This window comes from Macaca thibetana, chromosome 2 (assembly GCF_024542745.1).
Source record: "Macaca thibetana thibetana isolate TM-01 chromosome 2, ASM2454274v1, whole genome shotgun sequence".
In the NCBI taxonomy this organism is placed as follows: domain Eukaryota; kingdom Metazoa; phylum Chordata; class Mammalia; order Primates; family Cercopithecidae; genus Macaca; species Macaca thibetana.
In genome coordinates, this window is record NC_065579.1 from 100,908,241 (window position 1) to 100,933,850 (window position 25,610).

General features: G+C 58.0%; 2 protein-coding genes across 4 annotated transcripts in view; one reads left to right on the forward strand and one right to left on the reverse strand.

Annotated features, from left to right (window-relative positions):
• Positions 1 to 25,610, forward strand: part of TMIE (transmembrane inner ear) — a 538,092-nt gene that overhangs the window by 495,745 nt on the left and 16,737 nt on the right. The gene's annotated exons all lie outside the window — the stretch shown is intronic.
• Positions 581 to 25,401, reverse strand: ALS2CL (ALS2 C-terminal like). Of its 3 annotated transcripts, XM_050780552.1 has the most exons (26): positions 25,324 to 25,401; positions 21,001 to 21,128; positions 19,750 to 19,948; positions 19,271 to 19,336; positions 18,635 to 18,800; positions 17,960 to 18,091; positions 17,169 to 17,288; positions 15,635 to 15,693; positions 15,431 to 15,497; positions 14,784 to 14,980; positions 13,711 to 13,776; positions 13,185 to 13,283; positions 12,932 to 13,093; positions 12,116 to 12,227; positions 10,898 to 10,975; positions 9,939 to 10,069; positions 8,541 to 8,714; positions 8,333 to 8,429; positions 7,936 to 8,093; positions 7,311 to 7,379; positions 6,239 to 6,412; positions 4,995 to 5,037; positions 3,503 to 3,564; positions 3,247 to 3,396; positions 2,847 to 2,943; positions 581 to 2,424 (listed from the first exon to the last, which is right to left on the reverse strand). In XM_050780552.1, the coding sequence occupies exons 2-26, from the start codon at positions 21,101 to 21,103 to the stop codon at positions 2,344 to 2,346; spliced, it is 2,862 nt and encodes a 953-aa protein (XP_050636509.1). In that variant the 5' UTR covers positions 21,104 to 21,128; positions 25,324 to 25,401; the 3' UTR covers positions 581 to 2,343. The 3 variants fall into 3 exon arrangements, with proteins under 3 accessions (XP_050636509.1, XP_050636510.1, XP_050636511.1); XM_050780553.1 differs by lacking the exon at positions 3,247 to 3,396; XM_050780554.1 differs by lacking the exons at positions 581 to 2,424; positions 2,847 to 2,943; positions 3,247 to 3,396; positions 3,503 to 3,564; positions 4,995 to 5,037 and adding an exon at positions 5,044 to 5,487.

Genomic DNA, 25,610 nt, shown 5'->3' on the forward strand with positions numbered 1-25,610 from the left:
AGAGACTCCTCATCCTGGGAAGGAGGTGGGAACTGGAATGGTGGAGGGACCAGAGCTGGGCCCTGCCAGGCTGCTCTGAACATCAGTGAGATCACTGAGGTGCTAGGGTCCTTGCTGGCCAACCCTACCATCCAGAGACTGGGCACCAACGTGCTCTCTGGGCAGCCAGGTGCTCTTGCAGCAGCTGGGAGAGGTCACCCCTGGAGTATGGACTGGGCGGGTCTTCTGTACATGAAGCACTCACTGCAGTAGTCAGGCTCACCTACAGGAAGGACTCCTGCCTGCCTGCTCTGTGAGTTTTGTTGTAAGGGTCTGATAGAGCCCTGTCTGCCCTTGGACTCTTCCAGGACCCTTTTAAAACACTGCAGCCCCCAAGGCTGTGTCCAGAGGCTCTTATTTATTTATTTATTTATTTATTTATTTATTTTTATTTTTATTTTTGAGGCAGGGTCTCATTTTGTCACCCAGGATTGAGTGCAGTGATGCGATCTCGGCTCACTGCAACTTCGACCTTCCAGGCTCTGGGATCTTCCCACCTCAGCCTACTGAGTAGCTGGGACCGCAAGCACACACCAACACACCCAGCTAATTATTTTATTTTTGTAGAGACAGGGTCTCACTATATTGCCCAGGCTGGTCTTGAACTCTCAGGTTCCAGCAATCTTCCTGCCTCAGCCGCCCAAAGTGAGCCACTGTGCCCAGCCAGAGGCTCCAGTTCCACCGGTGTTGGGTGAGGCCTAGTGAGAGGGTGGCCAGAGGGCCTTGTTGAATCTGAACTGCAGCAAGGGCTCGCAAATCTCAAAGGAGGCAGGGAAGTATGGTGGGGTTCCATCAGCATCCCATGAACTCAGGGCGGGCTGCATTTGAGGGCAGGGTCAGGCTGTCCTCACTTGTCAGGGGACAAGAGCTGGCTGATGCCGGTTGGAAAGGATAGAATCCTAGTGAGCTGCCCAGTCCCAGTAAGCATGAGTGCCTGTGCACCCTGCACGTCCTCGCTCTTCCGCAGTTCCATCCCCTTCCTGGGGGTGTCGCAGGCTCCTGGCAGAACCAGAGCCCGTGCCCTGCATTTGGGCTGGCACATTTAGTGGAATCAGCCAGAGAAACGCTCTCCCTCCTTCCTGGGGAGGTGGTGGCAGAGGCACCAGGCTCTCTCTGCCCACTTCTGACATCATCTCTGGGATTCTGTGGGTGCCCTCTGCCCCACGGCTACTGCTGGGGACTCAGGTGTGGCTGGACTTTCCAGAGCCTCCCTCAACCCTCCCCTCATAGGCTGAGGTCAGTACTTCATTTGGGGGAGCCACAACCAGAGCCAGGAGCCTGACTTGCTCAGGGCCTAGGGAGTGGGACCGGGAATGATCCAGCTTCTCCAGAGCTGCACCCTACACAAATCCACCCTCTCCCTGTGCCTCGCCCTGGACCCTTTCAGAACACATCACACTGCCTGTCATCATGCATATCCTGTTAGGGCAGAGGGAGACCCTGCATGTCACCCGGCACAAGTCCCTCAATGTGGGGAAGAGAAACTGAGGCCCAACAGGAATGAAGCTGCCCCAAGACCCAGCTGCTGCCTCTCTTGGTCCCACACTAGAACCGCTGTTTAAATAAAGTCCTCACCTCCCAAAGGTACCCCTGCTCCCCATCCACAGCAGGGTCTGAGGATTTATTGGTCAGGGCCCAGGCAGATGTCATGTGCCCCTGCTGTCCCCCCGCAGGCCCACAGAGGTCACAGGTGAATGATTCACAGGCCACTTGGGGCGTGCTGGCAGTGAGAGTTTGCCCACCCCCTGCCCCAGCTTGCTCCGGTGCCGCCGTTTATGTCATGGGTACACGGCCTGCAGTTCACGGACCTCCAGGCCCACCCTGTTGACTGCATACCCAGCGAGGCTTAGAGCCTGCCAGAGGTCAGGACAGCCCAGCAGACTGAAGTCAGTCTTCCGAAAGGACTCTGGAATTCAGCAAAATGGATAGAAGGTCCTTTACAGCGTACTCACTCCACCATTTACAGATGGCAGCACTGAGGCCCAGAGAGGCTCTGCAACTTGGGATAAAGGCTCAAGCTAAGAGAAGCCAGGGGCTCCTCACCCCTGCAGCACCATGCTGCAGATTTAGGGGTCATTGGAGATGGGCTAGTGGCCAAGGGAAAACCACCACGTCCAGGGCCACACCCATCACCCCTCACCCTCATCCCAGTCAGGGCAGCAGCAGCATCTTCCTGTGCAAAACAAAATACTCATCTCCTCCAAGAGCTACTTCCAAGGGCCTGTCCTGCCCTTTGCCTTGGGTAATGAGGGATGGGCCAGCAATGCCCTGCTCAGCTCTGCAGTCTGTCCAGGAAAGGCCAAGCTACCAGAGCTCCCTGGAGTGCCAGTGGCCAGGTAAGCGGTGCAGCCTCATGTCTTCTTTCTGGATGTGCTCATAACAGGACTGGCGGGAGAGAGGCAAGGCTGGGGCCAGCTGACCTGCCTGATCCCAACCACATGCACAGGATCTAGGGCCCAATAGCTATGTGCACCCACCTCCCAACCCAGAGGAGGCGTGTCTCCAACTCATTCCTCAGCCACGGTCTGCGAGGAAAATGGGGCCCTTCCTCTCCCACTGTACTTGGGAACGCAGCCTGGAGCAATCATGGCCGCAGGGTCCCCAGGGCTGGGATGCACTGTGGGACCCCTCCCTGGCTCCTTTAATAAGAGCAGGATCAGGGACACTGTGAGGACCCTTCCCAGAGTCGCACATGAGCTGTGAATTTGAGCTCCCTCCCACGATGGTGCCATGATGTCTGGGAAGGGAAAAGGGTCTGCCCCAGGGCCAGGGCATTTCCACCTCGGCCCGCAGCCCCTGTGCCTCACCTCCAAGGCCGTGAGCAGGAAGTCATACAGGCCTCCTGTGTGGTTGGGGTCCATCATGTCACGGATCAGGTGGATCTCGGCTCCCAGGTGCTGAATTCTGGAGAATACCGTCCCACCAAGAGATCGAGGGAGACAAGAAGAGGGCTGTCATGGACAGGCAGCTGGGGAAGGAGCCCTGGCCAGGATGGCTGGACACCTGGGGCGTGGTTCTCACTCCGCCTCTAGCACCCCAGCACCCTGGCTGGGACCCTCCCTTTTCTGGGCCTTAGCTTCCCCATCTGTACTGAGAGAAGCTGCATCCATAAACAACCCTGGGGTTCAGAGGTGTCAGAGGATATCATGGTGGGCGTAGGACCCTGCCCCTGCCCTGCACCCCCAGTTCCCAGCCTGTCTGCTTCACCGGGCGCGCGACACCACATAGATGAGAAGCGGCAGCAGGTCGTCCATGGGCAGCTTGTACTCCCGGCCCAGCACCCGCGACACCGTGCCCTCAATTTCCCCGTATGTCCTCTCCAGCACCTCCAGCTTCTCCCGTGGGTCCACCGTGGTCCTGCAGCAGGGTAGCTGGCTCCAGGTCAAGGACCTTGGTTCAGTCCCAACCAGGAGCACCCCACACTCTGCCTCCAGATCCCCAAGCCACTACGGCTCACACTCACATGATCTTCTGCAGGCACTCGGTGGCTGACAGGAAACACTTGTCCCTGACCAGGGAGTACCTCTGCATGGTGGAGGGAGTGGGCTGGATGAGGCCATGGCCCCCCAGCTCTGACATCCCCTCCTTCCCAGGGCCGGGCCTGAGTCCCCTGCCACCCTCCCCTTCACTGCCAGCTTTAGTGCAGCCCCACCCTGAGGCCTGAGTGACCCAGGCCAGATCACAGCTCCACTATGGGCTTCAGTTTGTGCAACCATAAAACGGGGGGGAATAGTCTCCAGGAGGTTGGGAGGATCCAAACGGAGAAGAAGATAATAATCATAACAGGCACTGGCCGCTGGGTGCCGCCCAGTTCTGAGTGCCTATGTTGATGGTTCTCAAACCCAAGGGCTTGGTGAAACACAGGTTCCTGGACCCACTCCCTGCGCTTCTGACTCGGTAGGTCTGAGGCAGGTCCAAGAATCTGCTTTCCTAACAGGTTCCCAGATGATCCTGATGCTGCCAGCCTGGCAGACAAATTTTGAAAACAGCTGCCTCATGTGCCCACTTCACCCTCACAACAATTTTGAGGTGGTTCTGGCCAAGTGCCGTGGCTCACGCCTGTAATCCCACCACTTTGGGAGGCCGAGGCGGGCGGATCACCTGAGGTCAGGAGTTTGAGACAAGCCTGGCCAACATGGTGAAATCCTGTCTCTACCAAAAATATAAAAATTAGCCAGGCGTGGTGGCACGTGTCTGTAATCCCAGCTACTCGGGGGGCTGAGGCAGGAGAATTACTTCCACCTGGGAAGCAGAGGTTGCAGTGAGCCGAGATTATGCCACTGCACTCCAGCCTGGATGACAGAGCAAGACTCCATCTCAAAAGATAAATAAATAAAGGCCAGGTGCTGTGGCTCACGCTTGTAATCCCAGCACTTTGGGAGGCCGAGGCAGGCAGATCACTTGAGGTCAGGAGTTTGAGACCAGCCTGGCCAACATGATGAAACCCTGTCTCTACTAAAAATATAAAAATTAGCTGGGCATGGTAGTGGGCACCTGGCAGACACCTATAATTCCAGCTACTCAGGAGGCTGAGGCAGGATCATCACTTAAACCCAGGAGGCGGAGGTTGCAGTGAGCCGAGATCACACCACTGCATTCTAACCTGGGCGACAAAGTGAGACTTTTTCTCGAAACATAAATAAAGTAATTAAGAATTTGGAAGTTGTTCTAGTGTTGGCTCCCTTTTACTGATGAGGCAACTGAGGCACAGTGCACGAGCCTCTTGCACACGGTCACACAGCCAGGTAAAAACCTATGTTTGAGCCCGGTGGTTATAAGCCAACAGCTTACCTCCACCACACTGGGAAGTCAGAATGACGGTGTCTCCTCCCAACCCACCCTGCCCCTCCCCAGCTCCTCTGCAGCCTCCGCCCAGCAATCATGAGGCAAAGGGCTCCTCAAAGCCTGCAGGACCTCTGGGGGCCCCTGGCTTGGGATTCTGGCCTCCCTCTCACCTGATTGCTCGTCAGCGTGAGGTCCTTGAGGGGCCACAGGTGCCTGAAATCGAAAAAGTGAGACAGGAAGCTTTGCCTGGACAAGGGGCAGAATGTGAGGTCAGAGGGCAAATTCCCTGTGCCACTGTGTCCCCCAGCAGAGCTGGGTCCTAGAAAGGGGAAGGAGGTCAGTTCAGGTCATGGGAAGGATGGAAGGATTCCTGGAGAAGGCAGCACTCCAGAAGCTCCGGGGAGGTAAGGGTGGCCCAGGGGCTTGTATGAGCCAGGTCATGGTGACCAGCAGAGAGGGAGGGCTGAAGAGACTGCACTCCATCCAGGAGGCTCTGCCGAGCCAGCACAGGGCCGTGAGCAGGGGGATGCAGCCCTCACACGGCAGAGCTGGAGGCTGGTGTGGGGAAGCGACACTGAGGCGGTGAGGGAGGTGGGGCACGCTTGGGAAGCACTGGCAGCCAGGTCTCTAGGCTGGTGGCTGGTCAGATGCAGGACACAGTCACTAAGATAGAGGAAGAAACAGGGATTTGCAGGGTGGGTGGGAAGCACCATCCCTGTGTAACAAAGGAGACCTGGATGTGGGAGCAGAGAGAGTGCCTGTGCCCCCTAATGGGGACAGTGGGGTCACTTGTGGCATCAATGGATAGATGGGACACTGAAGAGAAAGGACGTTTTGGAGACTGAGGGTGGAAGGGAGGCCCTGGGGTGTGGTAAACACCTCCCGACTTGCACCCAGAGCAGTCTTCGGTTTCCCCTGAGGGACCTCCTCTCCCCTACTCTCAGCCCAAGTGCTCAGAGCAGGTGATCTTGCCCCAGCCTCAGCAGTGGATATTCAGGCAGGCCTGGTCAATCATGGCTGGCATTCAGGGGTGGGCTCAAGACCCAAGCTGAGCCAGCAAGGGACCTCAGGGGCTCTGTGGAAGCTGTTGGAAGGCAATGCCAGCTCCTCTGTGGGGACTCTGGGAGTGGAGCTGGGAGGGTATAAACCTTGAGAGGTTGGTGCTTATGGTGTTTGTCACCACAAGGGGCAGCCTGAGAAGGACCAACAGAGAGAAATGGAAAGTGCTTCCCTCTGTCGTTCAGTTGAACACCTAGATCCAGCCACAGCTGAATGCATAAGCTTAGAACTTGGTGGGTACATGAACCTATCAACCCCAGCCCCACCTTTAGGTTGAAGACAATCTGAGTCGAGTCTGTGTCATCTGCTATGCCAGAGTCCTGGCTAACACGGCACAGGGGGAGGGAAGGCTTACTTCTGCACATCCAGGAACTCCAGCAGTTGGGTATCGGGAAAGAGGCTCAGGTTGGCGATGCCCTGGCTGTAGAAGCTGTCCTCCCGCTCATGAAGCAGCAGGTAGAGCGTGAAGAGCTCTGAGTAGAAGCTGGGCAGCATGAGGGGCAGCACCAATCCATGTACCTGGAGGTCTCTGATGGGGAGACCGGAACAGGTTGGGATGAGCAAGGTGGGGTCTAGGATTACTACTAGGAGTCACCTCTCAAAGAGCTCCTAGCTCCACAACAAACAGTGTCCCGGCCTCTAGCCTCCTCTCCAGCCTCCAGCCTCCTCCTCCCCAGAAAACCTTTTCCAAGCCTGTTCTCAGCCATGATTTGCCCAATTCAATTCATAACTTCATTCCCTCGTTTGACTTTGACAACCAAGACGGCAGGTGGGACAGGAGTTTGATCCCCATTTGACTGAAAGCAAAACCAGGGCCCCAGATGGGCCAGCAACTTGCAGCCAAGCTCTCAGCAGCCATTCCAGGCTGATTCAGTTCCACCTCCTGGTTTGCTGTGCTAGGACTCCAGGCGGGGAGTTCTCCCTAATGTCTAACCCCATCTCCCCTCTCCTGCAATGCAGTGACAGGAAGGCCTCTCTGATCAGGAACATCTTCAGGTCTGGAACCTAAAGGCAAATTGTAAGGTTTGCTCCAGGGATAGGGGGAGACAGATTTAATGACCCACCTAACTCCTATATAACCTCAGACTCATCCCTACCAGCCCTTGGTTTCCCCATCTGTGTGCAGGGAGAAGAGGGTGCCTCGGGGAGCTACTCACCCTCTGCATGGGAAAGATGAGATTGAGATCATACATTTAGAATAAAGATGCATTCAGTGTATTGTAGCAGTGCCCCCTCCCTCTGGTTCCTCACAGAACAGAGGTCATGGGTCATTCTAATCCACAAACGATCAATGCAGAGTGCTTGGTCAATAGAGTGAATGCCCAGCACTTCCCCAGAAGCACCTCTTTCCCCAAGGGAGGTCCTAGGAGCAGACGCGTGAGGCCTCCCTGGACTCGGCAGACCTCAAGGAGGCCTGGGCCAGTCACCTTGTCTCTGTGTCTTCATCTTCCTCCAGGGCCTGGCCCTTGCGCTGTAAGGCAACTCGAAGCAGACCCCTGTGAGCCAAGGAGAGAGAAATGGTGTGGCTGCCACCTCCCACAGAACTGGAGCTCCACTGCCAGTCAACAAAGGCAAGAGCAGGCAGCGTCTCAGAACTGTGGACACGGCCTGTAGGGTTCATCCTCTCAAACCACAGAAGTTAGAAGGTTGGAGCTCCAGGATGGTAGCCTGAGAAGCCTGGAACCCCAGCAGCAGAAGGAACTATAGCATCTAAGGCTTCTATTTGCAGTGTTTCATGGGGTCACAGCCCAGCCTGGGACTGCAGGTGTGTTCCGAGTCTAGGGTCAAGCTCAGCCTACAATGGGGTGAGAGTGCCCGGGGTCAGAGTCAGCCCAGGGCCTGGCTGGGACTTGGACTCTAGCTGAGGGCTGCAGCTAGGCCTTTGCTGCACCCTCTAACCCCTTTGCTCAGCAGCTGCACACTGACCAAGGGTCTGGTTTGTTGTTGAATCAGACACCTGGCATTCCTCCCAGATTCAAGGCAGAACTGATGCCTGGAAAGGGCGGACTGGTGTCACAGGGCAGTGGCTGTCCCATGTGCCACCGAGCTCACCTGTAGGCAGCCCAGAGTTCGCGGGCATGCTGCTTCACCTCCTCCTGGGCCAGCTCCTGCAGGTGCTTGTTGGCCCCGACACCCGCGTAGGTAGCCTGGAAGGTTAGCATCAGTGTCCGGAGCAGCTTTCCCAGAGGGTGCAGTGAGTTGCTCAGAGCCTGGGCCAGTGCGTAGACAATGGAGAGAGACTAAGTGCCAGGGTCTGGAGCACGGCATGCCCACACCAGCCTCCCGACACTTCTCCTATCTCATAGATGGGAACACCGAGGCCCTCTGAGGACAAGGGACCCACAGGCCTGTCCCCTTCAGTCAGCACCCTGCTATGAAAAATCGGAGCCCTTCCCCACCAGGGGCAGTGAGAATGTCACCCCCTTGGCCACCCTGGCAGGGTTCTCACCTTCCTGAGGTATGGCTGCAGGGCCTTGGGTTCCCGGTGCTGTAGCAGCTCCTCCAGGATGTCTTCCATACTGCCCACACTGTCCTCGGGGTGGGTCCTGGGCACCACACACAGCGTCCCTCACCCACACTTGTGCCCAGCTCCCTCCCCGCAGGAAGCCCTCCCCAGCCCACCCTGACCTGTGCATGTGCACGCAGCTCGGCCTCACCTCTCGCAGCACAGGTAATCCTGAGACCTGCGCAGCTCCCTGGAGCTCTGCACGTCGAAGCCCAGCAGGGCCTCCTGCAGGTCCCTGGGGCAGCCAGCACACACAAAGTCCCGGAAGGGCCTGTAGACTCCCTGCCAGCGGCTTTCCACAGGGAAGGCACCCACGCCCAGCTGCCTGTGATGGGGATGGAGGGTGGGTGATGGGGCAGGGAGAGATGGAGCTGAGGTAGGCAGGACTCTGCCCAGGCCCTTGGAGGGGTGGGGTACCAGCCTGGCCCAGGATCAAGCCCCAGGAAGGGTGGATGGATTGAACCATGCAGAGGGGGCTGACCTCCACAGCTGCAGGAGGAAGAGCAGCAGAGAAAAGGACAGAGAGAATCTACCCTGCGACCAGAAGAGACACAGAAGCATATGGAATCCTGGAAAGATGGAGACAGAAAGGTGCGCAGATCTGAAGGCCAAGCCAGAGAGTGGGTCTTGGCCCAAGAGAGACCAGTGCCCAAAGTCTGGGATTCCCCTCCAAGACATCCCTCTCTGCCCTCCCTTACAGCCAGTTCCTTCCTACCATGGCCAACAGGCTGGGGCCTGGCTGCATGTGTCTAATGGAGCCCTGCACTCCAGTGTCATGCTTGTAGGCTACACGCAGCCCACACCCACACCTGGGCTGGGGCCTGCCCCTAGGGACTGCTGTCCACTCTCAGCTCCTGCTGTCAGGGAGAAGCAGCATGCAGGGACAGCGGGCCAAGTAGTCAACTATACTCCCTCCCTACACCTGAAATGCTGCCTGGGACCACTTCTCATTAGAACTGCCACCCACACAGATTCCTTCCTCTGTGCAATACTGAGTCTTCCTCAATAGATGCAACAACAGCAACCGTTTTCCAAGAAGGAACTCTGTCCCTAGAGGAAAAGAAATCTATCCTCCTCTCAAATACTCCTTGATAATGCCTGTGATTCCACTTAGCAAGTTTCCTTCTTTACCTTGGCTGCCAGGAAACTCAGAGCCAGGCTTAATGATCAGTTGTAAATGCTGTAGGACATGTTTGCCTATCCCTTTCTTTTAAGGTTAACACATGCTCTTATTTTCTATATTTTTTTTCCTGTATGTTTGGTTTGTAAACCGTATTGTATTCTTTTGAGACAAAAAAAAAAAAAAAGCAGTACCTAAGCAAAGCCTACAAATAATATTTTTCCTACAGTTTTGTGGTGTACAGCATTATATCCACACAGCCCCTGATTCCAAGTCTCTGACTGGAGTTGTACACCCTGCGGTCTCTGGACTCTCTAGAGTGCTAAGAGGGGGGTGCAAAAAGGCCCCTCTGATGAGATATGAGTCCTTGGGGTAGAAACACAGACATATCCCCAGATAGGCCCAGAGCCACAGGGGCCAGGCACTCACCTCTTGCAGGTGCTGCTCGGGTCCGGTGGGAGGGCAGCTGTGTCCAGCACACCCTGTGTGTGCAGTCCTCTCCCTGCCCCACTGCCAAACGAGCCCTCCAAGGTGAAGCCATTGGGGAAGGTGACCTTGCCCTGGGAGTCAGGAGAAGGAGCAGGGATGTCTGTCTGCCCAGTTACCCTTCCAGTCAATCGTGACAGGCCGCATGCCTGTCCATCAGTGTCAGAGAGGCTAAAGACTGAGGAGCAGGCTTCCCGCCATCCATTCAAGCTGCCCCACACTGAGGGGTTCATAATCCTCTACGCCTGCCAGAGCCCCCATACCAACAGCTGTGCCCACGTCTCAGGGGCTAGCTCGCCTCTGAGGTAGGAAGAGGAGAGGGATGGAGAAGGGATTCACAGGCAAGAGTGGGGAGACCACCACTGAGGGGCTGGGGTGGGAGTAAGCCCAGGCACAGGCAACGCCTGAGGAGGGAGGTGTCTCGCCGCATGGGGCTGTGCCATTCATAGCAACCCAATCTCCACCCCTTTGCTCCAGTCATTATGAAACCCAAACGACCCCTACATTTCCAAAGGCCCCAGCGGGGACACATTGCCCTCTCCGGGGTCAGCTCAGGGAGGCACACAATGAAGGCCAGTGCCTCCAGGGACAGCTGCTCCAGTCACTGGTGCTGGTGGAGGGCATGTATTCTGAACTAGGAGGGTACAGGGGGACACAGCCAGTACCCTCTGGATAGCAGGCAAGGCCACTGGTCCCCTCTCACCTCACTCCAGAATCAATCGCAACTCTGTGGCAGGGTGCAGTCACTGTGCTCACACCTTGGCTCTCAGGGAGGTGTGACAGGCCTTCCCCTGCCTGCTCCCCCATCTGCCTGTACCCCCAGCCCTGAGTCCGAGTGGGGAGATTACAGACCCCAGCCAAGGCCTCAGCAGGGTGTGGAGCGGGGCCTCGGTGGTCCTCACCTTCCCCATGAGGGTCAGGTCCCTGGTGAAGGTGCCCTCATACAGGGAGTCGTCTTCAGAGAGGAGGATGCCTGGACCCTTGGGGAGAGGAAGCCAGGGAGGGTAGAAACAGTGGGTGAGGAAGGGCCAGGAAACTCAGGGTGGAGACAGATGGCAAAAGAAGGGAGGTGTGCCCTGACACATGGGGAAAGGGGCCCTGAGCCTCATCATGCCCCACAGGACTGTACCTAATTAGGACTCTAGCCTTTGGCCTGCTGAGCACCAGCCCCATGGACCCCATCCGCGGATTTCCCCAAATGACACCCTCTACCCTAGTTCCTCACCCCAGTGGCTTCTTCAGGAAGCCCTTGGGAGCTCAAGAAATGTGGGGCTTTCTCTGAAACATTCCTGCTTCCCTGCTTGTCACTGGCCCTGGGAATGGCAGAGCTGACCAGGCTCCCTTGCCCCATGGGCTGCTAGGAAGCTCAGAGCCGAAAGGGATACAATTAGTATTCAGCTTATTTCCAAATCTATTTTGCGTACTTATTCTTCCCTTTTCTTCCTCTTTCCTTGAAGGCCTCCTTCAATCCTTTCGAGAATGAAGTAGAGCATAAACAAACCAACAGACAGTAATAACAAGAGCAGCCATCAGCCAGAGCCCCACATTCCCCAAGCACCTGGAAGGGTATGGGTGAGGCAAACGTGGGAGTCCCAGGCTCGGCGGCGAGGCTCAGCAGAACAGGGTGTGAGTGTCAGCTCTGCCACTCAGTGAAGGTGACATGGAGCAGGTCCTCTGATCCCTCTGAGCCTCTCATTTGTCATTCACTAGGGACACACTGGGGATAATAATGACATCAACCTGCAGGGCTCTTGGGAGGATCCCACAGGATCAGGGTGGGAGCTTAGCCCAGAGCCAGGTGTCAAGTTAGGACTCTATGAATGTCAGCTAATGCATCATCACGAGTAAGCACTCGATTCTTGCTAGTTCATTGAGTCTATGGTAAGTATTCTTAACCTGAGTTGCTGATGGGGAAACCAAGGTCATGCAGAGCAGGGACTGGCCAGGGCCAGGGGAGGGGGGTGGCAGAGCTGGCTTCCTGCCCAGGTTCTGGCTCCCTCCAGCACCCAGGAACACAGCCCCCTTTCCCATCCCTCCCTGAAAAGCCTCAGCTCAGCCTCAGGGCCCCCAGCGGGAGTGGGGTGCAAAGAGAGGGGTAGCCCAGGACACACTCTGCTCACCACCGTCTTGTCTGCCTGGAAGGTGCCCTGGTAGCAGACACCTGCCTGGGTGACCACGACCCCCGGGCCATGGCGCTGACCAGCCTGCCACATGCCGATGTAGCGCTCGCCTCTGCAGGGAGAGGAACGTGGCCAGAGTTGGATCAGACTCATTCCCATGCACCTCCTGGGCACTCTGCTGGCACGGGGCGGCAGGGAGTGCAGATAAGGGGCAGTGACATCACCTGAATCCACTCAACAGACACAAGGTCAGAGGGGTCAGGACCCCTAAGAGGAACAGAGGGTGGAGGAGGGAGGCAGGCAGCCTGGGAAGAGCATCTGGGAGGCTTCTCTGTGGAGGCGGCAGGAAGGACAGGTGGAATAGGAGTGTATGCAAAGCCATGGAGGCAGGAGCATGTGATGGATACGTGGGGACTTCAGTGGTCCAGAAAGGCTGGAGGGGTGCATAGGAGACGCAGCTGGGGTGAGGTTAGAGAAGCAGGCAAGGCCGTGATTGCCAGGCCAAGGATCCAGGGCTTTATCACACAGCCCAGAGAGCCAGCAAGGGCTGCAGTTTTTAGACGTGACAGAGTAGGGGGTCAGAAATGCCTGTCCAACACCATGAGGAGGGGTGAGGGGCGGGGGTGACCCTGCAGTCAGTGTGACCAGGATTCCCTCAGCCTGAGCCTCCGTGGCAACCGAGGGACTGGAGGGGAAGTGAGGGGCTTAAGAGAGACACAGCGGAGGACAAACGGGAGCCTGTGTCCTGCAACAATCTGGTCTGTGAGGGCCCTGTCCATCCCTCCGCCCTGGGAGTGGGGGCTGCAGGGCGCTCACCTGTCACTATCCTCCTCGATGCCATAGCCGCTCCTCTGGCCCCTCTCCCAGTGGCCCGTGTACCTGAGGGGCTGGGGGGCCTGTGGACCACTCTCAAGGACCCCAAATCCGTGCCGCAGGCCCTCCTGGAAGTAGCCCTTGTACACCTCATCGGTGCTGTACCTGGGGAGGGCCATCAACAGCGAACTCTGCCTCATGGAGCTCGGCCCAGAGGATGGGCCCATCCCACAAGCCCCCAGACAGGGTCACTTACTCACAGATGCCGTAGCCGCACATGCTGCCTTCTCGCCAGTGGCACTTGTAACAGTCGAACCTGTCCTCAGAGGCCTGCGGCAGCAGGCGGATGCCGAAGCTGACAGCATGGTTGTGGGGATGGGGATCAGCCCTGACCTGAGACGCCCATCACACCTACTCCATGCCACCCAGGAGCATCCCGGCCCCCAAGGAGCCTTCCGGACAATAGGGAGACTCTCAGAGGCCCTCAGTCTTCCTGTTCTTCAAAGGTCCCCTGTCAGGACCCCTCCCTTCAGCCTGTCCCCGGGCACCATAGAGCACCTTTTGGCCTGTACCACTCCCTCATGACCTCGAGCTCAGACCGGCCCCCTATTCAGGCCCTCGGTTCCCCTTTTGTACAGTGAGGCGGGCCGGACCAGATTGTCTCTAAGTTCCTGCTTGAGGTTTGGGAATTCAGGATGGGGCCGGGCTGGCGACCACAGCAGGGGAGGAAAGCACTCACCCCCCACCACAAGCCTCCCAGCAGCAGCCCCAGCCAGCCTTACCCATGCTCCAGGCCCTGGCAGAAATTCCCCACGTGATTCCGCCCATCCGGCCATTTCAGGGTTCCCCTGGAACACAGTGGAACCCATCCCTCAGCAACCTCAGCCACCTACTTTCTCAGACACCCTCCCTTTCTCTTCCCTTGGACTGGGCTCTCTGCACCAGCCCAGCCCTCTTGTCTGAGCTCCAAACATCCCCTGCAGAAAGCCCCTTTAGCCCTTTTCTACTCCTGGCCTAACTGTACCAGCAGCCTCATGGGGCACACTCACCACATCCCATAGGGAAAGCCCTGGAGACATCTAGGTTCCCTTTTTCCCTTGACCAACAGGAAGCTCAGAGCTAAGCATCAAGCTCAAGTTTAATGCTAGTCAGTGGGGTTTCCACCATCCTTCTCCCCATTTCTGTGTTTTTTCTGTCCCTCTGTTCATAAGTCGTCTCAAGCCCTTTCTGAAAGGAGGCAGGGTATTAGAAACTAGCAGAGGTGCTTGAGAGTGTAGCCTTGTGAGTCCCTTCTGCTCTCTGGGTCTGTTTTTCCAACTGTGGCATGGGGTGGGGCCACATGCTCTGTAAAGGCTTGCCTGTCTATGGGGTCACACAGACCTGTGATTGAGGCCGACTGACCCCATCATTTGCCCTGAGACCTTGGGCAGGTCATGCCCATCACTGGGCCTCAGTGTCTGTACCTATGAAATGGGTAAAAGCACTCCATACAGAGCGTCTTTATGAGGACCGACGGCGATAGAATGTGTGCAAGCCATTTCACCACCACCAGACAATCCGGTACGGATGTGAGAATTATTCTCCCACCCTCCTAAGAATGGAATGGCACCTGCAGGCTCTAAGGCCAGGGCATGGTTGCTGCCCCTTGTCCTCTAGTGTCACCATCAAGACTTTATTTGGCACAGACCGTCTCTGGGCCAGGCCTAGTCTGAGGCGACTTACGAGGCAGTCTGAGAATTGACTGTCCACAGAGAGTAACTGCTCCTGGTGCGTGTCCTGAGACAGGTTTGTGTGCTGCTCTCTGCCCCCGCCCCCACAGAGCCCCACCTTGCCACCCAGAGCTCCAGCCACTCACTTGCTGTGGGGCCGGGCCCTGCACCACTCGCCCTCATAGGTGGCCTGGCAAAGCCGGCCCTCTGCGCGGAAGGTATATTCTGCACAGCGGCAGGCAGGAGGCTGGGAGGGCTCCAGGCCAGCCCCCAGCACAGGGAAGTCCTTCTTCCCACGCAGGACCTGGCGAACGGCCTGGGTCACCTTCCACTGCCAGACTGCCTGGTGGGAGGGGGAACACGGGGAAGGGATCACTGCTGCTGGAGGCTTTCCCTCCAAGAAGCCTTCTGGGGTAGCTCCAGGTACCACCCCTCCACCCTCCACCCCCACTCCGTTTTGTCACCTGGGGGGCCCTTCAACTGCTCCCTGCTGCCCTCTGGGGCCCCCACCCAGCCTGAGATCCTCCTCTGCAGTTGCAGGGCCTGCCCAGAGGACAAACAAGACCTCAGGGTAGGGATCAACACATGACCAAATTCTGTCTTTAGAAAGAAAAATACCCTGTTCTTTTTGGCATTCTAATGCCTGACCCCAATTTCCTCTCACCAGGTCCCCAGAGGCCTGCCAGACACTCGCCAGCACTCCTGTGGGGCCCTGCAGGGTTGCACACTTCTGCCCTCTTCCTACCCTGTCCTGTGACCCCACTCCCGCAGTTCGCAGCTCACCCACACTCACCTGGCCCTGGGAGTCCTTGGCACAAAAGGAGAACTGTTCTTCAGGCGTGAGGAGGTGAAATGTGCACCTAGACAGATGGAGGTGACGAGTAGGCCCCAGCTCTGTCCAGAAAGGTGGAGGGGCCCAAGCCAGAGTACCAGGGTGTGGGCAGGTGTCATGGGGGTAAAGGGAAGGTCTGGGGTGTCAGCCAAGGGGGTCGCTCACCCGTCCTGCTCAGGATCCACCCACACCAGCTTCAGATCAAAGGTGTGGACGTTGTGGCCCTGGAAGAGGACGGACACAGGCGTCATTCCGAGCCCAGGCCAGACGCTTACCTATCCTCTGGCCCAGGCTTGCCCCAAGCTCAACCCTGCATGGCCACCGAGGCTATTCTGCCCAGCACGTCCAGCACTGAGTCCCTCTCCCCCCTGGCTTGCTCCCCACCTCAGGGACAGCTGCTCCATGTCCCTTCCACCCCAGGGCTTGACCAGTAACTCAGAAACAGCCTCTAGCCCCCTGTGGCCACCAGAGTGGTCTGGAAATGAAGCTGGGAACTGGTCAACCCCTGCTGGAAACCTCTCTACGGCTCCTACTACCTGGGGGTTGAGACACTGCTGAGCCTAACATTTGAGACCTCACAGACCACCACGCCGTCACGGCCACTCCGCAATCACACCTTCACGAGCTTGCCCCGACCTCTCCTCACTGTGAACCTTTGCTCCTGCTGTTCCTTCTACCTGGAATGCCATCCTGATCTGAGAGCCAGAAAAAAAGCCCCTTCCTATGGGAAGATTTTGTGTAGCAACTTCCTGCCCGGCCCAGTCAGGCCAATCACTGCTCCATACCAGGACAGGGACGAGGTGGGAGGCCCAGGCCTGAGGGGTGAGGAGGAGCTTGCCAGCCGCAGGCCATGGACAAGAGATGGCCCACCAGACACAAGAGCATGTTCAAAGGTCCAGCGGTCGGAGAGGGCTAGCACAGGGAAGGGACAGTAGCTCATCAGTGTACTGGAGCAGAGTGTGAAGTTGGGAGTGGAGGGGAATTCAAACTAAATCAGAACCAACCCCAAAATCAGGCTTCAGGGGACACAGGTCTAAGCTGGGCAGCAGCTTCCTGCCGGGCCCCCGCCACCTGTCTGCAAGTGGGCTCCAGACCAACCTTCTAAGGGGCAGAGAAGACAGTGCTGTGGACCTCACCAGGACAACATGATTTCAGGGGGATGAGCCAGAGTTGGTGACTGGCCGTGTAACAATTCCCAGCCCCAGGCCTGGCTCCTTCCTGACTTCCACAATGCTGAAAGCCCAGGCACTGCTCCTGTGGGGTACTTTTCTCTAGAAGCCTTCGCATCCAGCCCTCCTTAGTCACCCCTCAGTCACCCATGACTTCCTGTCTGGGGTTCCTCTCTTATTTGAGTACAATGGGAACTAAGAGTTGTCTGGTGTCTACTGTAGAACAAACTCACTAATAATGACCCCCACATTCCAGATGGGAAAACGAAGGTGAAGACATGTAACCAAGGACACCAGATGGGAAGGGTTGAAGCCGGGACAAACCTTGGACCGAATTTCCATTCAGCCCATGCTCCTCTGGGGACAGCTCCAGTGGACTGCCCCTCCCCAACACAATGCCTTTCTGTCCCTGACTATCCCTCCAAGCCCACGTTCTCAGTCCCAGTAGCGTGCCCCTCTCCTGCTCCTTTTCCGACCAGACCCCAGAACCCTACTGTGGCCCTAAGACCTCGGGTCAGCCCCACCCCAACCTGCAGCAGGACGAGGGCATCATCAAAGAGCAGCACACGCTCAGCCCGCAGCGGTGCGACCGTCACGGGTACGTCCTGGCTGTCCTGAAGGAGTCTGTGAGCAGGGGTGCAGAGCACATCCTGGTGGGGCAAAGAGGACAGTACAAGGCTTAGGCACCTCTTCCTGCAAACTGGCAGCCACTCTGCCACCTCCCCCTGTACCCCAGGCACCCCCGACAGACCCCCTCCAGGAGACCTGGAGTGATGGACAGAAATGCACTGGGTCAGTGATGGACAGAAATGCACTGATTATACATTCCTGGCTCTCATGAAGCTTCAGTGTCCCCCTCCCACACCTCTGTGCCATGGCCCCAGCCATTCCCCTATCAGTCCTCTCCCAGTACTCGGCCACCCCTGCCTCCCTTCCGCAATTCTCATTCCTCCACCTAGTCTCCTAATTCTCCACACCAGGTCCAAGTCTCAGGGCCCAGGGGACTCTCCTCCCTGCAAGGGCAATTCATGCCGTGGTGGGCAGCGACGCAAGGGTGTGATCGGTGACATCCCCAGGCGAGAGGCAATCTGCTGATTGCCTCTTCCCTAGGCCAGGTCAGGGCCTGGCCCAGGACATGCTCAGCAGACAGATAAGAATGGCTGGACAGAGGGACCTTACGGCCTCCTGCTTCAGCCATCACTCCCCCTTCCATATGGGGAAACTGAGACCCGGAGAATACAGCAAGCAGCTCAAGGCCCCCAACAGCTCCATGCCCAAAAAGGACCCCCCTCCCTAACTGCCCCTCAGGCCCCCAACTCACCCTCGGCCGGCCTCTCAGGGTGTGCCAGAGAGCCTGTGTGGCTGCAGCCTGGTCCAACGCCTGCTTCATGAAGGACTGCAGGTTCCCAAAGAGGGTGACTGCGTTCACCACCAGCTCCTGGGTTGGGTGATGCTGAAGGGGGACAGGGCAGCCAGTGAGCGGGGAGCTTATTGGAATCTTCCCTAGCCCAGTCCTGGTCCCGGCTGGTTGAGAGGCCTGAATCTAGGCCAGACTTTGCCCTTTTCTCCCTGACAGCTCCTCTTCTGCTGGTGGGGCAGTGGGTAGAATACGAAGGTGCTTCCCCAGCTCAGCCCTGGGCCCACGTGTCCTCACTCCCAGGACATGATTCTACCCCTGCTCTCTGGGTCTCTGCTGGCTCTACCAGGGCAGGGCCACGTGCCTCAGACACCGCAGGGAAGGGCAGTGCTGTCACCCACTGAGATTCCCTCGGGCAGAACCATGTCTTCGGACCCCCTCCTCAGGGCTGGACCATGTCCCCCATGTCCCCTGGAAACCCCAGGACAGGACTGTAACTCCCTCAACTCTCTCCCATCCCCCAGCATGGCTGAGTCCTTCTTGTACTAGGGTTCCTGAGTACAGGCTGAGTCCCCTGAGTCTGGGCTCTATCCCTCCCTTCCCTCGGCTTCCCCACATGCTGCTGCCCTTGGTACCTACCTCCCCAATGGTGTCCCCGAGGCTCAGCAGGAGGAGCACGTACTGTTGCACGTGATGGGTGAGTGGCTGGTGGAGGGCCTGGCCCGGCGACGCACCCACCGAGCCCTCTGAGCTCACACCTGACAACAGCTGCCGCAGCGCCTTCCGCTGGCCCCGCCAATACTGGCTGTGTGTAGAGAGGGCCCCACACCACCTTCACCCCTTCCTCCATTCCTGCATCCACACCACCACCTCCCTGCCCCAGCTAATCCCCCCAGACCCCAAGGCCAGCCCCAGGCTCAAAACCTCTACCCTGTCAGATGAACACAGTACCCGAGTTACCCTCACAGGTTTAGGAGCAATATCTCAGAGTATGAAGGGATTGCTGATCACAACCATCCACCCTGAAGGGACGCCCCTCCTTCCCCGCCCCAAGGCCAGCCCAGCCGGAGTGGGTCTGGATTCTGTTCCTGGCCTCACTGGGCCTTCCCTCTTTCTCTTCCAGTGTGGATCTGTGCAGACTTGTAGAGCCAGGAGTCCTCCAGGATGAGTCGTGGACTGTGACACCCACTGCTCTGGGGAGGGGGCTTCCCTGACCCCACCCTCACTCAGGCACTCCCGCCCCATCAGGGGCCACTGCACCAGCCCTGTGCTCACCTTCTCCTCTTTGCTGCCTTCTGGAAGGCCTGCACCACCATGCAGCTTGTGTAGGATTCGATGTACCTGCAGGCAGCACAGGGAACACCCTGCAAACCCAGTCCTCAGCCCCAGACCTAAGCCCCTGGTCCCTGGGATCCCCAGATCCCACCCACTAATCAGTTGCAGCCCTGAGGGCCCAGACAGTGGCCTGGCTCTGGGCACTGGAGACCTTGACTCCTGGGCCAACAAGACAATTCTAACATACAGTCTCTCTTCCCTGGGAGGCCCCAAGCCTCAGGTCTGGAGTGTCTGAGCCTGCTGTCAGGTGAACACCCAAGCCCAGGTGAGGCTGACCCCAGGTGAGCACCAACAACGGACCGAGCCCAAACCTTTGCCTGAACCCTGATCCATGTGAGCCCCACCCCCAGGTGAACCTTAATGCCAGGTGGCACTCTGACACCAGGGCTGAGCCCCAGCCCCACCTCCAGTGGTCTTACTCTATGTGGGCCTGCAGTACACGGTCAGCATCTCGCAGCAGCAGCAGGGACTCCAGACCGGTGGAGTCGGGGTGGCGCAGCCTCTCCTGCAGTGAGTGCAGACTTTCCTCCGTCACCTCCCAGAGTTGCTGGGAGCTCTTGTGCAGCTGTTGCAAGAGCCGCAGGCACTCTCTGGCCCAGGGATCTGAGGGCTCTGGAGCTGGGGCAGGAGCACAGGCACACTGTGAGTGGAGGACGTGGGCTCTATCTCCCGGGGAACATGCAGAAGCCCCAGGTGTTCACATGAGGGCCACCAGCCCCGGCCAGCCCTGGAGCTGTGGCCGGGTCTGCATCCCTGGGATCCGCAGGACAGAATTGGTGAAGCCTAAAGCTGAGCAGGGGAAGGGCAGGCTGGAGCAGTGGGCAGCACCCTCGAGGAGGAAATAGGGGTGCACACCCACCTCCTCACTCAACAGGGACACCCCTGACCTGACATCCTCAGGGAACTAAGTACATACACAAATTCCTCCCCAGCTCTGGGCTTCCTCATCCTGGACTCCTCAGATCCAGAATGTGGAGTCCACAGGGTCACACAGTCCTCTGCCATTTCACAGATGCACAGAGGCACCTGACCAAGGCCTCACAAGTGAGACCTAAGCTGGAAGTAAAACCTAGGCATCCTGTGTTCCAGTCAGTCTTGTTCCCCTCCCAGCACCACCAGGTGCCCTAGGTGGGAGCAAGATGAAAATTCAAGCAAACGGCAGTCTCCAGTCTTTTACCCTGGGAGAGGAGGAATTCCATCTCTTTGCACAGCCTGGTCTGGGCTACAGGTAGGTTCATGGCCTGGCCCCTCAGGGTTCCTTTAAGAAAGGAGCAGTCTGACCTGGTGCAGTGGTTCATGCCTATAATCCCAGCACTTTGAAAGGCTGAAGCGGGCAGATCACTTGAGGTCAGGAGTTCGAGACCAGCCTGGCCAATATGGTAAAACCCCCATCTCTACTAAAAATATGAAAATTAGCCAGGTATGGTGGCAGACATCTGTAATCCTAGCTACTCAGAAGGCTGAGGCACAAGAATCGCTTGAACCTGGGAGGCAGAGGTTGCAGTGAGCCGAGATCGCACCACCTCCATCAGAAGATGCTGATACCAGGTGTCACCACTCCTATTTGAGGTTGAGAAAGCTGTGGCTCAGCGAGTCCAACAAGGTAGGACTCTTGTCCCTGGGATCATTCCTCAGTGCCCTTCCCTCCCCACTACAGAGCCTAGACTCACCGGCTGGGAGGAGGGGCTGGAGGACATAGCTGTTGACACGGGCAAGGGTGGCTGAGAAGACCTCCTCCAGCCTCAGCAGGGCTGCCTCCTCAGGGTTGCACATGGCCGGGTGTCAGACTCAGGGCCTCCTGTGTAGGGCACAGGTTACAGCTAGATAGCACGGGCAGGAGCAAGGCCAGTGCCCATCCTCTCAGGCAGGGTGCCCAGAAGCAAGGTCCATGACCACCCATATCAGAACTCAGCAGTGAGCCCATATCACCACAAAGGGGAGCTCCCAGACTGGCCACTGACCCCTGCCTTGCTCCCTGCCTGGGCCCAGCTGATGAAAGATGAGGGGTCCGTAAAGGAGAGACAGAGCTCAGAGCTGCCAAGGGAAGCAACCCTTTCTTCCCCAAAGGGTAGATGTTCTTTAAGCCCAGTTTGGCCTGCTCCTTCCTCTGCTCAAATACCCACCATGGATCCCAAGTGCCCAGGGTAGTGTTAGTGGTGCCCTGGTCTTGGCCCCTTTCCATCAAGTCTCCCCTCAGGGATTCTGCAGTCTCTATAAACAGGGCCAGGCTGTCAGAGGAGCCCAGCCTTGTCCTCTAGCCCGTGGTTCAGGACTCCTTGTCACCCAACAGGGCTGTGTACGCAAGGAGAGTTTTGGAGGTATGGGGGAGTCTGGAGGCCTCCTGCTAGAGCCACAAAGGATGGTCAAGAAATGAAAAGGAAGGGAGGACCCAGCAGGCAAGTGGGGGAACCCTGAGAGTAAAGGCTCATGGGTGTGAGGGACCAGCCTCTGAGGGTGGCCCACCAAGCAGCACCCCAAAGGACCACAGCTTCGCTGTGCCTCAGTCGCCCATGGACAGCCATGGAAGACTTTAGAGCAAGGTAATGATGGGATCCAAAGTAACATTTGGGGGAATAAACATATGACAGTTGCAGAGGAGATGGTGCCAGGCAGTGAGAGAGAGTTCAATGTGGATAGGAGCCTGGACCCTCCGTGGTCCCCCAACCAGACAGAGGGATCACTGGTCACAACCATCCACCCTGAAGGGGTGCCTGCTGGATGGATGGGGGCCCTTGGGGTGGGCAGGTGGGCTTGAGCCTTGAGATTTTCTGCCCTGGAGTGAGAGGGACCTTCCAATTAGGCAGGAATCACCTGGGAATGTGGTGTCCTGCCTAAAAGAAGGGGCGAAGAGAGGCCTGGGCTCAAACCCACCCCCACAGCCAGGCTATAGCCTCTACTCCACAAAGCCCTCCCCCACCAGACCCTGGTACCCTCACTTGGCAAAGTTCATCTGCCCAAATGACCTGATCAGGTATCTGGGGCAGAGAGTTACAGGGTCTTTTAGCCCAAGACCCACAGACTGTCTCTCTCCTTGTCTCTGACATGCTGGGCTTTGGAGTTAGCCAATCTGTGTGGGGCAGGGGACATAATCAGGGCAGTCAATGATGGGCAGGTGACACAGGCAGACCTAAAAGGGTGAATGGGAAGGGGTCTCAGCCCTCCCCTCGCCAGCCCGCCCCGAGAGTGCCATGGGGGCATCCCAGGCCCCTGGCAGAGCCTACAACTCCCAGTGAATTGGCTCTGGAATGGAGTGGGGCGGGTCCCTCAAGCTCTGGCCAAGGGCCCAGGCCAGGCATTCCTGCCCCACCTTTCCTGCTACTGCTGCTTCGGAGGGTGAGGCTGCAGAGGGAGAGGCAGGAAGTGGAAGCCACCAGACACCCAGCTGCAACTTCTGTGCTGCAGCTTCTTCTCCCTCTGTGGGCCCCTGAGGCAGACCCAGGCCCCCAGGACGCAGGGGGCTCCAGGTCAGTTCAGGCAGACCATGAAAGCCCAACCAAGGGAACAGGGGTGCAGCCAGGCCCACCTAACTCTCACCCATGTCTCCCGAAAGTGCTGGAATGGAAAGGCCCTTTGGGGATGACTTTTCCACTCTTAGCTGGCAGTCAGCTGGGGTCTAAGCTAAGAGGTGAGGATATCCAAGGCTGGTTGGGGAGGTGGAAGAAAGGGTGAGGCTAGGATGGGAGATGCAGACCAGGAACCAGATCAGTGCAAGTTGAAAAGATACTGCAGTAAATAACTCGCTGTTAGGAAGACTTGAACACCAACATCCCTACACTCTCTGGGAGGCCAGCACCACGACCCCAGCTGACACCATACCTTGGCAAGGAGCTCTCTGACCCTGGAGACAGCCCCTCCTCCTCAGGCTTCCTGTCCCTTGTCCCCACTGCTCAGTCTCAGCTGCTCCCCCAGGAGCAGCTCTCACCTGGCTGCTCAGCCCTGGTCATGCCTCAACTTATCCACAGCCTTACTTCTCTCCGTACCTCAGCCACCCCTCTATGAAATGGGAGTTCAACAAGATCACAGCATTTTTTTCTTATTATTTGTATTTCTTTCTATTTTGTCTTGTTTTGTTTTTTTAGAGATGGGATCTCACTATGTTGACCAGGCTGGTCTTGAACTCCTGGCCTCAAGTGATCATCCCATCTTGGCCTCCCAAAGCTCTGGGATTACAGGCGTGAGCCACTGCACCCAGCCAAAGCAGATCACAGCTTTTCAAACTACTTAAGTCTCCCCTCAAAAGGACAAACAGGTGGAAGGGGGCTTCTCTGGGTGTGAGGATCTGGTCCTTAGACTCTGCACCCCACAAAGCAGCCTACGACTACTGGGGTGAGTCCTCCAGACTCAAGTTGGCAACTGTTAATCTGGGAGTCTTCCACATCTGTGGCCCCAAAGGGATCTCTAACCCTGGGAAACTGAGTCACACCACCCAGAGGAATGGGCAGAAGTTAAGCCTGGCTGGTAAGGCAGTGGGTGGGGGGAAGGCTATGGTGGAAGCTGGGATTCTAGTTAGGTGACCCTGAGGGGCCCAGCTCCCAGGCTAGGGAGTCTGGGGCTTCATCCTGAAAGTGATGAGGAGAGCGTAAGTGCAGGGGTGAGGCAGCGTGAATGTGCATGAGTGTGCACATTTGCAGGGCAGGAGGAGGAGGTGCTGAACCTTAATATGAGGAGGGTCCTGCAGGAGTACCCCCTCCCCAACCCATGTCCCATCCCTAAGCTTCCCCCTTCCAGTCAAGGGCATGACTTCCTCACCCTCTCCCTCTCTCCAGTTCAAAAGTTCCTTAGTGGCAGGCTGTGCCCAATGTACAGACAGGGAAACAGAGGCCCAGGAACAATGGGAGGGCCCAGAGACCGTATCTGTAGAACTTGTGCAGGGCTCAGACCCAGACCTCTGGCTCCAGCCCACCAGGTTCAGCTAGCTAGATGGCTCAGAGAGGTTGGGCAACTCACCTGAGGCACAGAGCAAGATCCTGGCAGGGCCCTGCCTCATAGCTATCTTCAGGCAGCCCTGATGCTCCCCACAGAGTGGGGTGGGGTTGGGCGGGATGAGGACAGAACTGGCCAGTCACGGCGTGCCCAGGTGAGTCAGCGGCTGCCCCTGTGGCACTCTAACCAGTAGCCAGACCTGGTCTCTCCTCTGCATTCCTGGCCTCTGTCCACGCTAGGTTCCTCCAGGGCAGGGTCACTGGGGCCTCCCCTGTCCTCTCCCAGGCCTGGCTCCTCAGGTCCCTGACACACCTTGTCATGACACTCACTCACTCTGGTATTTCCTGGTCTGAACAGGCAGGGAAGTTCTGCCTTCTGTGGAGGCTTTTTCATGGGCTGCTGTGGAAGCCCCTTCGTTATCTGGTGCCCAGTGGGGGACAGTAGAGAGACGCACTGCCCAAGGGAGGGGGCACTGAACTGTCACACCTGATCCCTCAGTCTCATGCTCGCCTCTCCTCGCTGCACCCTTCCCCGGCCCCTCGGTGGCTCCAAGCCTCTTGTCCTAGGCAAGCACCCCTCCCTGCTGTCGCATATGTCCCAGCTTCCCTTCCTCTCCCTGCCCAGGCACACACTCAGTCGCTGGAGTTTCCCAGACCCGAGCTCCTGTTCCAGCCGCCAGGCATTTGCCATGCCACTCCCATGCGAAAAGGCCACCTCCTGGAATCCCGGGTCGGGCCCTTCCGCCCTAACCAGCCGGCGTCACCTCCTCCTGGCAGTCTCTCCTGCTGGCTGGGGCCCCGTGGCCCTGGCACCATGGCTCAGGTCAGGCCTGGGGCGCTGCCCCAAACCCGAGCCGGCTAGCAGCCAGGTAAGGAGGACGACGCTGTGAGCCCCGCGGGGACCGAGGGGGGTCTTACGAGGGATTCGGACGGCCGGGGGATGACTGCCGCTGGGACCAAGGAGCTGGGCGGGGACCGCGGCAGCCAAGAGGCGGGAGCCCCCACCTGGACTGGCTAAGCGTGGAGCACAGACACCGGTCCGCAGACGCGCGCCCTCCGTCGCGCCCTTACCTGAGCGCTGTGGTCGCCCCGCGCCTGGAGTGCTCGCGCGGCTCCTAGCTCGCACCCCCACCCTGCCCCCTGCCAGCCCCGCCCCCTTCGCCCAGCCCAGCCCAGCCCAGCCCCGCCCCTCTCCGCCCCGCCCCGCCTCCGGGTGCTGTTCTGGAGTTGCGGGGGCCACGGGCGGGCCACGGAGGAGGTGGCGCGCGGCATTGATCCGTCCCCCGCCCCAAGTCTCTCCTGAGGTCTCCCTCTGGTGTCCCCCGGGATGCGGAGGCCCCTGGGATCCGGCGCGGGGA

Coding starts and splice junctions, on each gene's coding strand:
- ALS2CL (XM_050780552.1), bottom strand. CDS start 21,103: ATGTGCAACCCTGAGGAGGCAGCCCTGCTGAGGCTGGAGGAGGTCTTC. Junction 13,284..13,710: donor TGCCAGGGCCTGGAGCATGG/GTAAGGCTGGCT, acceptor CCATGCTGTCAG/CTTCGGCATCCGCCTGCTGC. Junction 10,070..10,897: donor ACCTGACCCTCATGGGGAAG/GTGAGGACCACC, acceptor CCTGACTCCCAG/GGCAAGGTCACCTTCCCCAA.